This window comes from Bison bison, unplaced genomic scaffold (genome assembly GCF_000754665.1).
Source record: "Bison bison bison isolate TAMUID 2011002044 unplaced genomic scaffold, Bison_UMD1.0 scf7180017864163, whole genome shotgun sequence".
NCBI classification, from domain to species: Eukaryota; Metazoa; Chordata; class Mammalia; order Artiodactyla; family Bovidae; genus Bison; species Bison bison.
In genome coordinates this window covers 9,305,984-9,318,765 of record NW_011494735.1, presented here as the reverse complement: position 1 = coordinate 9,318,765, position 12,782 = coordinate 9,305,984, and the positions used below count along the sequence as shown (strand labels likewise).

At 41.5% G+C, this 12,782-nt stretch overlaps 1 protein-coding gene across 4 annotated transcripts in view; it reads left to right on the top strand.

Annotated features, from left to right (window-relative positions):
- Positions 1-12,782, top strand: part of SRGAP1 (SLIT-ROBO Rho GTPase activating protein 1) — a 313,186-nt gene that overhangs the window by 157,394 nt on the left and 143,010 nt on the right. For all 4 annotated transcript variants that reach the window (XM_010841593.1, XM_010841590.1, XM_010841592.1 and 1 more), the window contains exon 3: positions 4,697-4,859. In XM_010841593.1, coding sequence (XP_010839895.1) covers positions 4,697-4,859 — 163 coding nt within the window. The remainder of the gene's footprint in view (positions 1-4,696; positions 4,860-12,782) is intronic.

Genomic DNA, 12,782 nt, shown 5'->3' with positions numbered 1-12,782 from the left:
CTGATCTGCCTCTTGAGAAATTTGTATGCAGGTCAGGAAGCAACAGTTAGAACTGGACATGAAACAACAGACTGGTTCCAAATAGGAAAAGGAGTTCATCAAGGCTGTATATTGTCACCCTGTTTATTTAACTTATATGCAGAGTACATCATGAGAAACACAGGACTGGAAGAAACACAAGCTGGAATCAAGATTGCCAGGAGAAATATCAATCACCTCATGCAGATATGCAGATGACACCACCCTTATGGCAGAAAGTGAAGAGGAACTCAAAAGCCTCTTGATGAAAGTGAAAGAGGAGAGTGAAAAAGTTGGCTTACAGCTCAACATTCAGAAAACGAAGATCATGGCATCCGGTCCCATCACTTCATGGGAAATAGATGGGGAAACAGTGTCAGACTTTGTATTTTTCTGGGCTCCAAAATCACTACAGATGGTGACTGCAGCCATGAAATTAAAAGACGCTTACTCCTTGGAAGGAAAGTTATGACCAACCTAGATAGCATATTGAAAAGCAGAGACATTACTTTGCCAACAAAGGTTCGTCTAGTCAAGGCTATGGTTTTTCCTGTGGTCATGTATGGATGTGAGAGTTGGACTGTGAAGAAGGCTGAGCGCCAAAGAATTGATGCTTTTGAACTGTGGTGTTGGAGAAGACTCCTGTGAGTCCCTTGGACTGCAAGGAGATCCAACCAGTCCATTCTGAAGGAGATCAGCCCTGGGATTTCTTTGAAAGGAATGATGCTAAAGCTGCAACTCCAGTAGTTTGGCCACCTCATGCAAAGAGTTGACTCATTGGAAAAGACTCTGATGCTGGGAGGGATTGGGGGCAGGAGGAGAAGGGGACGACAGAGGATGAGATGGCTGGATGGCATCACTGACTTGATGGACGTGAGTCTGAGTGAACTCCAGGAGTTGGTGATGGACAGGGAGGCCGAAGACTAGCGGGGGGATACTCTTTCTGCCCCCTTCTGATGCCTATGTCAGAAGCTTTCTCTATCTCCTTTATACTTTAATAAAACTTTATTACACAAAAGCTCTGAGTGATCAAGCCTCGTCTCTGGCCCCGGATTGAATTCTTCTCCTCCGGGGGCCAAGAATCCCGGTGTATTCACGTGATTCAACAACAACCTTTCACTGGCGTGCTGCAATTCATGGGGTGGAAAAGAGTTGGACACAACTGAGCGACTAATCTGATCTGATAAATGGAGTATAACCTTTAAAAATTGTGAATCACTAATGTACACCTGTAACTTACATAATATTGTAAGTGTATACCTGTAACTTACATATTGCACATCAACTGTATGTCCATAAAAAAAACTTTTTTAACTCTTCTCATCATAAGAAAAAAAAAAAAGTAGGAACTTTTGCAGAGAAAAAGAGAGTAGGGGTTCTTTTGCAGAATACCTTTTTTCGTTTTTATTTTGGGCGCACTTTAACGTGTAGTGTTGGTCCGGCATAGAAATAAATTTTGGTGATGGTTCCCAGGGTGAGCAGATGTCACATGTGCTTGACAGGGACTGGAGCCAGTGCTAGATCTGCATTTATAGAAACTGTCCCTTTTTAAAAGTAATTGCAAATAAGAAGACAGCCCATTGGTTTATACAGTAAATATTTTTGAGTGTCTCCTTGTGTGTTCTGTACTTGGGAATCACTTGTGAACTGAAAACATCCATGGGCGCATGCACTTTAGTCTGATCCCTGAGTGCAGCAGCTGCCACTTTTTCTTTCTCCTGGCTGGTTCACTAGTTTTGTTAAAAAGGTACGTAGCTTGGAATTTTCCTTAAGTTTATTATTGACTATGGGACTGCAGATAAGATAATAAGTCTACAGAAAGGGCAAACCATGTTTGGGGGACAAAAACCAAAGACAAGCTTTAAGAGTCAAACAGACCTGGCTTGAATACTAGCTCTGCTGTGTGACCTTGGTCAGTAGAGTCAGTATTTCTGAGCCTTGGTTTCCTAACTTGTAAAATGAGATTTTGTGACCATCAAATGAGAAACATGACAAATCCTTGATGCAACTGAGAGCTGTCATCGGGTACACGTTCAGTATTCCTTCTCCTCACGACAAAAATGTTACGTCTTTGGCACTGTTACTTTACCAGTCATTTAAGCTAGGCCTCAGTTTTGGGATGCTTGTCCTGTAGGATAATCCTTGGCCTGAACTGACCGCTGCATGGTGGAAATACCAAGGCTTGGATCAGCCTCCCTGGACTCAAAGACTTTCTCCGATACTAGTTTTGTTCTAGAACAAATCATTGTGCCTTGCTAAAGCTTAAGTTCCATCATTGATAGAGGGGATCTATCTAAATATCTCTGCCTTAAATTATAGAATTAAGTAGTTGATATGTGTAGGTTTTAGACCAACTGCTAGATAAAAATCACTAACTTTATATAGTGTAGTGTTCGTTGCTCAGTTGTGTTCGACTCTTTGTGACCCCATGGACTATAGCCCATGAGGCTCCTCTGTCCATGGAATTTTCCAGGCAAGAATACTGGAGTGGGTAGCCATTCTCTTCTCTAGTGTATCTTCCCTACACAGGGATCAAACTCAGGTCTTCTGCACTGCAGGCAGATTCTTTACCATCTGAGCCATCAGGAAGATCCCAGCTTTATATAACACTTGCTATGAATCTAAGGCATTCTAGTAAATATTAAAATATATATATTAACTCAAAAATCCTCATAATCTTATAAAATCAGTACTGCTACTTTACCCATCTTATAAATGAAGCAACAGAGGCACAGAGAAGTTTAAATAACTTGGCCACGATCTCCTAGCTAGTGCGTAATGATTTTGGAATTTAAGTGGAGATGGTGTGGATCCATATTCTATGAACTTAACCTGTGTACTCAGTAGATGCTCAGTAAATGATAACTTAGCCATCTTTGTTATTATTGTTGTTGTCAATACTGTTATTACGTACTATTAGGACAATAAAAAATGTTTATTCAGTGAATGAAAAAACATGTATTTAATGCTGAACATGGGCAGGGCCATGAGGATACAAAAAAAGTATGCCACATTCTCAAAGAATGTATGGTTTACTTCAGCACAAAGAGTATATAGGTAAGTTAATGTAAGGTAGCATTTACGTTTTGGGCTGGGTGGTAGAGAATGTGAGTACAAAGAATTCAGTATTCTGCCATGAAACCACTGCCCCATGCCCAATGGCTTTGAAAGGAAAAGAAGGTTCTCTGGGTTGGGGTGTAATTCTTATTACTTCAGCTAGGAGAATGGAAGTCTTGTCTTGTGGTTATAAGTGTTAGGACCCTAGATCAGGGGTTTTTACCCTTATACCCATTCCTACTTCCTCTTTTCTTCTGAAGAGCGTTTTGACTTGCTGCTGCTGCTAAGTCGCTTCAGTCGAGTCCAGCTCTGTGCGACCCCATATACGGCAGCGCATCAGGCTCCCCCATCCCTGGGATTCTCCAGGCAAGAACACTGGAGTGGGTTGGCATTTCCTTCTCCAGTGCATGAAAGTGAAAAGTGAAAGTGAAGTCGCTCAGTCGTGTCTGACTCTTCGCGACCCCATGGACTGCAGCCCACCAGGCTCCTCCGTCCGTGACTTGATGCGCTCTTAAATCCTGACTCTGAGGGACGTAAGGACTGAAAGACCTATTTAATCGTTTGTTTTCTAATTTAGTTAATATTCAGAATCATGAATCATCATGACTAGTAGGAGGATAACATGTCTTAGAAAATTGCACTAGTGTCTCTAAGTTAGGAGAAAAACATTCTGTGCCATTTTGCCATTTTAGAGTTAGTTTTTTTTATTATTTTTTTAATATAATTTAAAAAAAATTTTGGCCATGCCACATGTCATGTAGGATCTTAGTTCCCTGACCTGGGATCAAACCCACAATCCCTGCTTTGGAAATGCAGAGTCTTAACCACTGGACACTCAGGGAAATTCCAATAGTTAGATTTTTTTAAGTAAAAAGCAAAAAACAAATATCATATATATATTTTTAAAACAGTAATGTCTCTATTAGTCATTGCTTTTCTTTGGAGTTTTTTGGTAAGATTTTTTGCAAGTTGCCTTTTGTGGTTTATAGTCACTTTTCACTTTATTACCTGGAATAAAATAAGGAAACAGCTCAGTGAGCTTAAAAAGGACATGTGACAGGTCATAAGCCAGTGAACCTCTTGGTTCTATTCATGAGTCTTGAGACAATGCTATAAAGTTCTGCTTCCCAGGAACACTTTTTGGGAGGCTGGAGGTTAAGTATCAGGGGATTAGTAAATCATCCTTACATTTATGTCCCATGGAAAGTATACCTAGCCAAATCTCTTCCAGCAGCATACTGGACATTCAAAGCAGGCTTTGTGTTCAGTGGCAAACCACAGTCTGTCTGTGAGATAGTAGTCAATAGATTTTTATGTAAACATAAACTGCTTTCTTCAATGAGGTGATTAAAGCTGAAGGCCTGCCTGAGTAGTGTGTGTGAGTGTGTGTGTGTTCAGGTTCTGGGCCCTTGTCAGGATTATAGGTTTTGACTGGTGTTCTTGGTCCAAGTATTTTTTTCCAAGCCCAGTGCTGTTGAGTGTCTTGCTAAGAGCTATGCCCAGAGGAGAAGAAATAAGAGCCGCCCATGTGTTGTGGCTCCTGGTTTTGCCTCTGTGACGTCCCTCAGCTGCTTGGATCAGCTTTGAACTTGATGCTAATTCTCTTTTCTTCACTTCTTAGGAAAGACCAGAACTTATTGTCTCCAGTGAACTGCTGGTATTTGCTCCTGAACCAAGTGAGGCGAGAAAGCAAAGACCACGCCACCTTGAGTGACATCTATCTGAACAACGTGATTATGCGGTTCATGCAGATAAGTGAGGATTCCACCAGGATGTTTAAAAAGGTATCTTCCATCTGTCCCACCAGAGATTGCTTCCCTATACCCACTGAGCCTGTAACCAAGACTGGGAAGGGTCCGGTGCCTTAAATACTTAGTGGTATTTAATAGAGATTACATTCAAAAAATAAATAAGCGAACATATTTTGGGCTTCCCTGGTGGCTCAGACGGTAAAGAATCTGACTGCAGTGCGGAAGACCTGGCTTTGATCACTGGATTGGGAAGATCTCCTGGAGGAGGGCATGGCAACCTACTCCAGTATTCTTGCCTGGAGAAGTCCATGGACAGAGGAGCCTGAAGGGCTACAGTCCATGGGGTCATAAAGGGTCAGACATGACTGAGCAACTAACACACACACACACACACACACACACACCAGATATCTTAAAGACACACAATAAAAAGTTGAGCAGGCACACTCGTAGAGTTGTAGAACACCGAATCTGTGACCTGAATGATGTGAGCAGGATTTTGAAATGAGGTGTACTTGCAAACTGCACCTCTGTCCTTAGAAATAGACTTCCTGAGGTTATTAAAAAAAACAGACCAGAGAGGAGAAGCCTTAAGAACTGTGTTTTAGGCTCACACATGATCAGAGACTTGTGAAGAAGATAACCAGATGTGGTGCTCTCTTGGGAAAATGTTATCACGGTTTTTCTCATTCCCACCAGACTAGCAATGGAGGCTGTGAGAGACTGACAAGAAAAAAAATCCCACGGGGCACGGAAATTCAGTCCCTTACATGCCAGAGAGGTTCCTCCTTCCCAAATCCACTTAAAAAACAAAGGAGCCGGGTTTTTAAGACTTCTTATCATTGTTACCCGTCTCAGCCAACTCTCAGCAGGTTGTTGTTGTTTGGACATCTTTGTTGAGAGCAATAACAAAATTGGACCATTTCCTGTGTAGAGAAGGCAGCTACTTGCCCAGTAAAACTGGCTTTCAGTTTTTATGTTTATAGGACAGTGGTTCTCCCCCACATCCTAAGCATCATACTTGGGGTGTTTGGTGTCTGTACTAATATCTGTACCTCTAGTCAGTAAGTCTTAGTTTCAGAAAGTTGGGAGGAAAGCCCCTTGTAGATTAAAAGTATGTTTATGTCTCAAAGGGACAACAATATGGCGCTGTGCAGGCCAGCTGGGAAACTTCTTAGTCATGTTTGATATCTCCACATTAGATTTGATCCCCGACCTAGAACTGGAATTTAGCAAACTTGAAGTTGTCTTTTGCTCTGTTAAATAGAGGGAAGCATGTTTCAAACAAAGGAGAAATTTTTTTAAAATTTGGACATAAGAGCATATTAAGAAAACAGAGAAATATCTTGTGTATCTTAATAGTTTAGACTGACCTAGGAAAGTGAAGTAATTTTCTCAGATGTCAGTCCTTTCTATTAAGTCTTCATTTGATTCAGTGGACTTTTTGGATCTTATCATCTATGAGTGGGAGATGGTGTCAGGTCTTGGAAAGGCTACTTCAATAAAGAAAAACTAGTCCTCATGCTCAAGGAGGTTGTAGTTTATCCAAATTTGTATGATGCTATATATATAATGCTTCCAAGTCACAGGGATGCTGGCAACCTTTCAGTCTGGGCCTCCGGGACCAGCAACTCAGCTGAGTTCATTTATTCATCCATTCAACAAAGCATCTTTAAATGCCAGGCTGGGAAGCAGAGTTAAAAGACATTCCTGCCTGCACAGAATCACTTAAAAAAGTTAACAGTCACTACCATTAGGGAACATACAACCTGCTCTAGAAACTTGAGGGATGGAGATCTTAACCTTACTGTGTGTGTGTGTGTGTGTGTGTGTGTGCGTGCGTGCGCGCGCGCGCGCGCAGGTGCTCGATTGTATCCTACTATTTGCGACCCCGTGGAATATAGCCGGCCAGGCTCCTCTGCTTTACACTCTGTGTGTGTGTGTGTGTGTGTATGTGTGTGTGTGCGTGCACACGCGCTTGCTCGATTGTATCCTACTATTTGCAACCCTATGGAATATAGCCGGCCAGGCTCCTCTGTCGATGGAATTCTCCAGGCAGGAATACCGAAGTGGGTTGCCATTCCCTTCTCCAGGGGATCTTCCCAACGCAGGGGTCGAACCCACATCTCTTGCATCTCCAGGGTTGCACGAGGACTCTTTACCACTGAGCCACCTGGGAATCCCTAACCTTCCTGAGGGGCCAAGAAATTCTTCCCAGTGGAGGAAACACCTACAGACAAATCGGTGGGAGAAGGAGATGGTCATCAAGCAGATGAGGACAGTGAACTGTTCCAGGGAAAGGAGAAGCATGACGTGTTCAGGAAGAGGAAAGAGTTTGGTGTGAGTTTGGTGAGAGATTGTTTGGGATTGAGTGATGGAGTGTGAGGCTAGAAAGGACGTGCGTGCGTGCCAAGTCGCTTCTGTCGCATCCAACTCTTTGTGACTCTATGGACCATAGCCCCCCAGGCTCCTGTCCCTGGATTCTCCAGGCAAGAATACTGAAGTGGGTTTCCCTGCCCTCCCCCAGGGGATCTTCCCGACCCAGGGATTGAATCCAGGTCTCTTACATCTCTCACATTGGCAGGCGCGTTCTTTACCACTAGCTCCACTTTGCATGTCTTGCTAAGCTATAAGGATTTGTGTTTTGTAAATCAAAGTCAAGGGCTTCTTAAAGTTGATGGAAACTTAGAGCTGAGAGTCAAATGGATTTGGACTTGAATCCCAACTTTTGTGCTTTTGTGATCTTGGGAGATGATTTAAGAAAGTACACTCCTCTATCTCCAGGAGTGGGGAGGGAGGGCTAGGGACTGGCAGAAGGGGAAGGTAAGCCAATGGGTGCTCAGAGGTTGGGATGGCCCTTTGGAGTTTGTCACCAAGGAGGCCTTATGTTTGTTTTGCAGACATTACATCTGAGCTGCCCTTGGGGAGGGGCTAAGTAATCTTGGGGGTGAGGCAGCTCCCACTGCTGGAGGGTAATTCCCAACAGAGATTCCAAGAGCGAGATCAGCTGTGAGTTTCATCAGCCAGCAGCCAATATTCCCAGTAGCTGGGGAAATATAGCTCTTGAGAGAGGGCCTGAGGAATGTACGGTAAACACACACACACACCATGCCTGCCTGTTTGCTGCCTAGAAGTCGTCTTCTTATCCAGATTTTCTGGGACTCATCTCCTTAGAAGCTGCCTATTTATAGCAGACTCCTGTTGCTTCAGCATTTAGTAGAGTGAACAGTGTTCTCACCTCTATTGCCGATCAGCTGGAAAGTTAACGGTCATTACAATGACAGGTATCAAATTCTAGCACCTCAAGCAAACCCAGCAGATGACATACCTCACCATTTCATGTATATTGTTGCTGAAAAAATTAAGAACAAGAGAGCGAGAGACTGGAAAGTCTTGAGGAGCCAGATCAGCCCACTAGGACACATTTGTCATCTGCAAATGTAGGAAGGTAGGAAGCCAAGACCCATATCTGTCAAGTCTAGAGAACTTCATATCCCTTTAGGTTAAAAACCAAGACTAGTATTTTCTGCTTTTTTAAAATTGCCAAGCCATCTCCTTCTCCAGCTCTTCTATTACTGTGGTTCCAGAAGCATACTTTTTTGTCAAAATAGAAGGAAGTGATTAGAACCAGTCTGAAATAACCTTTAGAACTTCTGTGAAGTCCTTAGCATAATGCTTGTTCTTCTTTCAGGGGATTTTGCGACTTCCTCATTTTTCAAAAATAACCCCACATCTATATGAAGATCCAGATAGATGCTAAGTGCTTGACAGATGCAACCTCTTACACAGCTGTATGGTTGATCAGAATAACATACTGATTCATTTGTAAGGCTCTAACATCAGATATTTTGGGTATGAATGTTGATTTTGTCTCTCTTGTTATATATGTGGACCTGGAAGTGTTGGTAAACCTCTTAAATCTCAGTTTATAAGTCTGTAAAGTACATTTAGTCACTTATTTCAGATACTTGTATGGAAAACTCATGACTTGTGCATGGAAAGCTACTTACCCCAGCGTCTGAATTTAATACTAATACAGTCTAACTAGTTTTTAGCTGTTATCTTTGTTATTATCTTTATTGTAAACACTTATTTCCTACACCTACGATAATTATGTAATATGAGCTTACACCAGACATTATCCTAAATATGTCCTCATTTTAAAGAGACTATGTAACACAACTGTGAAGACCACATCCAGATCATCACATGTTATTTGTGTATCACTTTTTATCAAGTTCCAAAACATATTTCTAAGCAGACTGAGAAATGCTCCAATATCCTTTCTTGTAGCTGAATTAAAATTTTGGTCCTTGCATTTCAGCAGTTAATGGGAAGTTAGGGATAACCCAGTGAATACCTGTGTTGGAGAGCACCTCTGTGCCTCTCAAGTCCCTGACTGCTATTTCACTTGGGCAGTCTTTTTTTTTTTTTTCCCCGTATTTGTGTATTTGGCTGCCTCAGGTCTTGAATCTTAGTTGCGCCAAATAGAAACTTTTGTTGCAGCATTCAGACCCTAGAGCGGTTGGTTGGGGGGAGGAGTTAGTTGGTTGTGGTGCTGGGGATTAGTTGCCCTGAAGCCTGACCAGTCCTCACTTCTTCCCTGAAGAACAAGGGGTGGTGAGGTGCCTCCTGCCCTGTGCTCCAGCCCTGCCTCCTGGAAGGATGAGATTCTGCTGCTTTCTTTCCATTACTCATGACTGAAGAGTGGTCAGCATCTGGGTTGGTGCTGCAGCCAGAAAATGTGCAGTTTGTATGCTACACATAAAAATGTAATTAATGTCAGCAGTTCACCATTGTGATAGCAAAGACCACAGCTAACATGCAGTAATCACTTTATTTATGCACTCTATCACATGATCTTCATTATCAACACTAAGAATGTTTAATACAAGTGTGTAGTTTAGAAGGGAGCCCCATAAAATGGTAGCCTTTGAGGACTTCCCTAGTGGCCCAGTGGCCTTCCCTCATAGCTCAGTCAGTAAAGAATCTGCCTGCAGTGCAGGAGATCCGAGTTTGATCCCTGGGTGGGGAAGATCCCCTGGAGAAGGAAATGGCAACCCTTTCCAGTATTCTTGCCTGGAGAATCCCATGGACAGAGGAGCTTGGGGGCTATAGCCCATGGGGTCTCAAGAGTTGGACACGACTTGGCGACTAAACCAGTGGTTAAGACTGTGTGCTCCCAGTGTGGGGGGCCTGAGTTCGATCCCTGGTTGGGGAACCAAGATCTCACATGCCATGTGGCCAAGAAACTTTAAAAAGTAGCATTCAAATATGTTAAATTATCTGTGAAAGTGTTACCCACTCAATCGTGTCTGATTCTGTGATCCCATGGACAAGTAGCCCATCAGGCTCCTCTGTCTATGGGATTTCCTAGGCAAGAACACTGGAGTGGGTTGCCATTTCCTCCTCCAGGGCATCCTCCCAACCCAGGGATCAAACCCAGGTCTTCTGCATTGCAGGCAGATTCTTTACCATCTGAGCCATCAAGGAAGCCTATCATTTCCCCATGGATTGTTTTCAAGTTATTAATGTTTTTATCCTTACTTTGCATAGATATGTGTACTGGTATAATTTATTTTGTTTCTTCACCGATAGTAATGATATAAAGTACTCTAGCTACCACTTTACTGAATTTTCACTCTGTGCCCTGCATTTTCCACACATTAACTCATGCACCCCCACAGTTGCCCAGAGAACAGGGATTATTAGTCACATTTCAGGGATGAGGAAGCAAAAGACTCAGCTATAACTTGCAGAGCCTGGCTCGCTCATATGTTTTCTTGTCTTTGTCTGTGGGTCTTAGATAGTTCATAGTTACTGTAACTTTGTTGGTGTTTTTCAGTGGTCATTTGAGACGTTACAGAATGCACAGGATAGAAACTTCCGAGAACTGGGACACTGTGGTTCCTGGCCCTATTCCTTTCTAATGAAAATCCTGAAGAAAGATAGTTCTGGATGAGGCAGCAAAATCTGTCAGTCATCCGAGTTATAGACAGAAGTTGAAAGCAGCAGAGACTGGCTGCAAGCCACTGAGAATTACCTCACTTTGGCCTCAATGCCTTAGATTATCAGATTGAGACTCACAGGAATGAAATTAACCCGCTTTTGGTATCATTGATTTTGTGGCATAATCTGAAAGGAAGGGGAGAGTACTAGTAAGATTTGGAAATTTCTAGTCATTTTAAAATTATGATCAAGCCAATCTTACTCTATTTAAATTTTCTTAGTAGAAAGAAAATCCTATTTTATTTAAATACCTTAGTAGAAAGTAGAAATACCTTAGTAGAAAGATATTTCATGTGGGGAGGTGGGACCGGTGTTTTCAATTAGACTTATTTAAAATAAGTTAATATTCACACAGATGGTTTAAGTTAATAAATGTTACTAATCTAGTACAGATCTCTAAGGCTCTAACCTTGTTTTGAAGAAAAAGTTCATAAGTTTAAAAAAATCTGAAACCTGCAAATCTATATATAAATGAGTCTTATTTCTGTTTGAATGTAAAAATATATACTCATTGTAGAAATTTAGAAAACACCAAAAGATATAAAACTGGAAATAAGAGTTACCCATATTAATACTACCTACTGCTAGTATTCCTGACTGTATCTTTTCTGTATTCATATGTATACTAGACAAACATGCATATTAATATATGTATTTTACAAAATTGAAATTTCATTGCAGATAGCCTGGGAACCTGCCCTTTTCATGGAAAATATTGTTAGCATTTCCTATGTGTGAAAGAAATCTTTTCTTTCAATGTAATTGTATTTATTTACCGTGCTGGGTCTTCATTGCTGAACACGGGCTTCCTCTAGTTGAGGCCAGTGGGGCTACTCTCATGTTGCAGAGGAGGCAGACTCAGCAGTTTGTGGGCACAGGCTTAGTTGCCCCACAGCATGTTGGATTGTCTTGGGCGAGGGTTCAAACCCATGTCTTCTGCATTGACAGCAGATTCTTAACCACTGAACCACCAGGGAAGCCCTAACATAATCTTTTAAAACAGGATACTTGGTGCCTGCATAATGTTTCACTGTCAGTACAGCCATGTTCTTTTCCTGTTATTGGACATTTAAATCTTTCACACATCTTTGATATTTTTCTTATATTACTGAAACAGAATTATTAGGTCAGAGAATGGTATTAGAATTTCATGCTTTGGATGAAATTCTTATTTTTTGCCTTTCTAGAGTAAAGATGGTCATGGCTGTGATTTACTGAAGAGTAATCTAGCCTCTGCAAAATAAATTGACTATGTTATTAGCAGAGAAGTACCAGTGTGATTTAGCATGCTGTTGCATCAGTGGTAAATAATATAACAAGAGGAACGTTTTCAAAGCATTTCAGTGCAGTGTAGCAGAAGAATTAAATGGTATTCTGGTGGCCTCAGGGGACAGCTTAATTATTGATGAGGCCTGGATAAATAAGTGAGTATAGTTCAGGCTAACACTACCAGCTGGTTCTCTTGAGTTTTACCAGCTCTACAGTTAGCTCATTTTTCTAGAAATAAATCAAAATCAAGCTATGGTTTCTTACAGTGATGCACTTTTTGAAATATTTTAGAAACTTTTTAATTTGTATTTATAAATTGCTTAACAGGATAGCTGGCACATATTAAGTGCTTAGTAAGTGGCAGTTGTTAGTGCTGCTGTTCCTGCATTTATATTATTGCCTTTTATTACCTAGTGACAACAGGCCATAATGATTTTTCTAATATTTTTAATTGGAGTATAATTGCTTTACAATGTTGTTAATTTCTGCTGTACAACAACATGAATCAGCTATATGTGTACATATCTCCCCTAAGACATATGTGATTGACCTAGCCATAAATTTAGCAGGTGAGTTATTATATAAGAGCATTCACTATCAGTTTACAAGCTTTATTAAAGACTTTTTTTTTGTCCACACCACAGGGCATGTGGGAACTTAGTTCCCTGACCAGCCCCC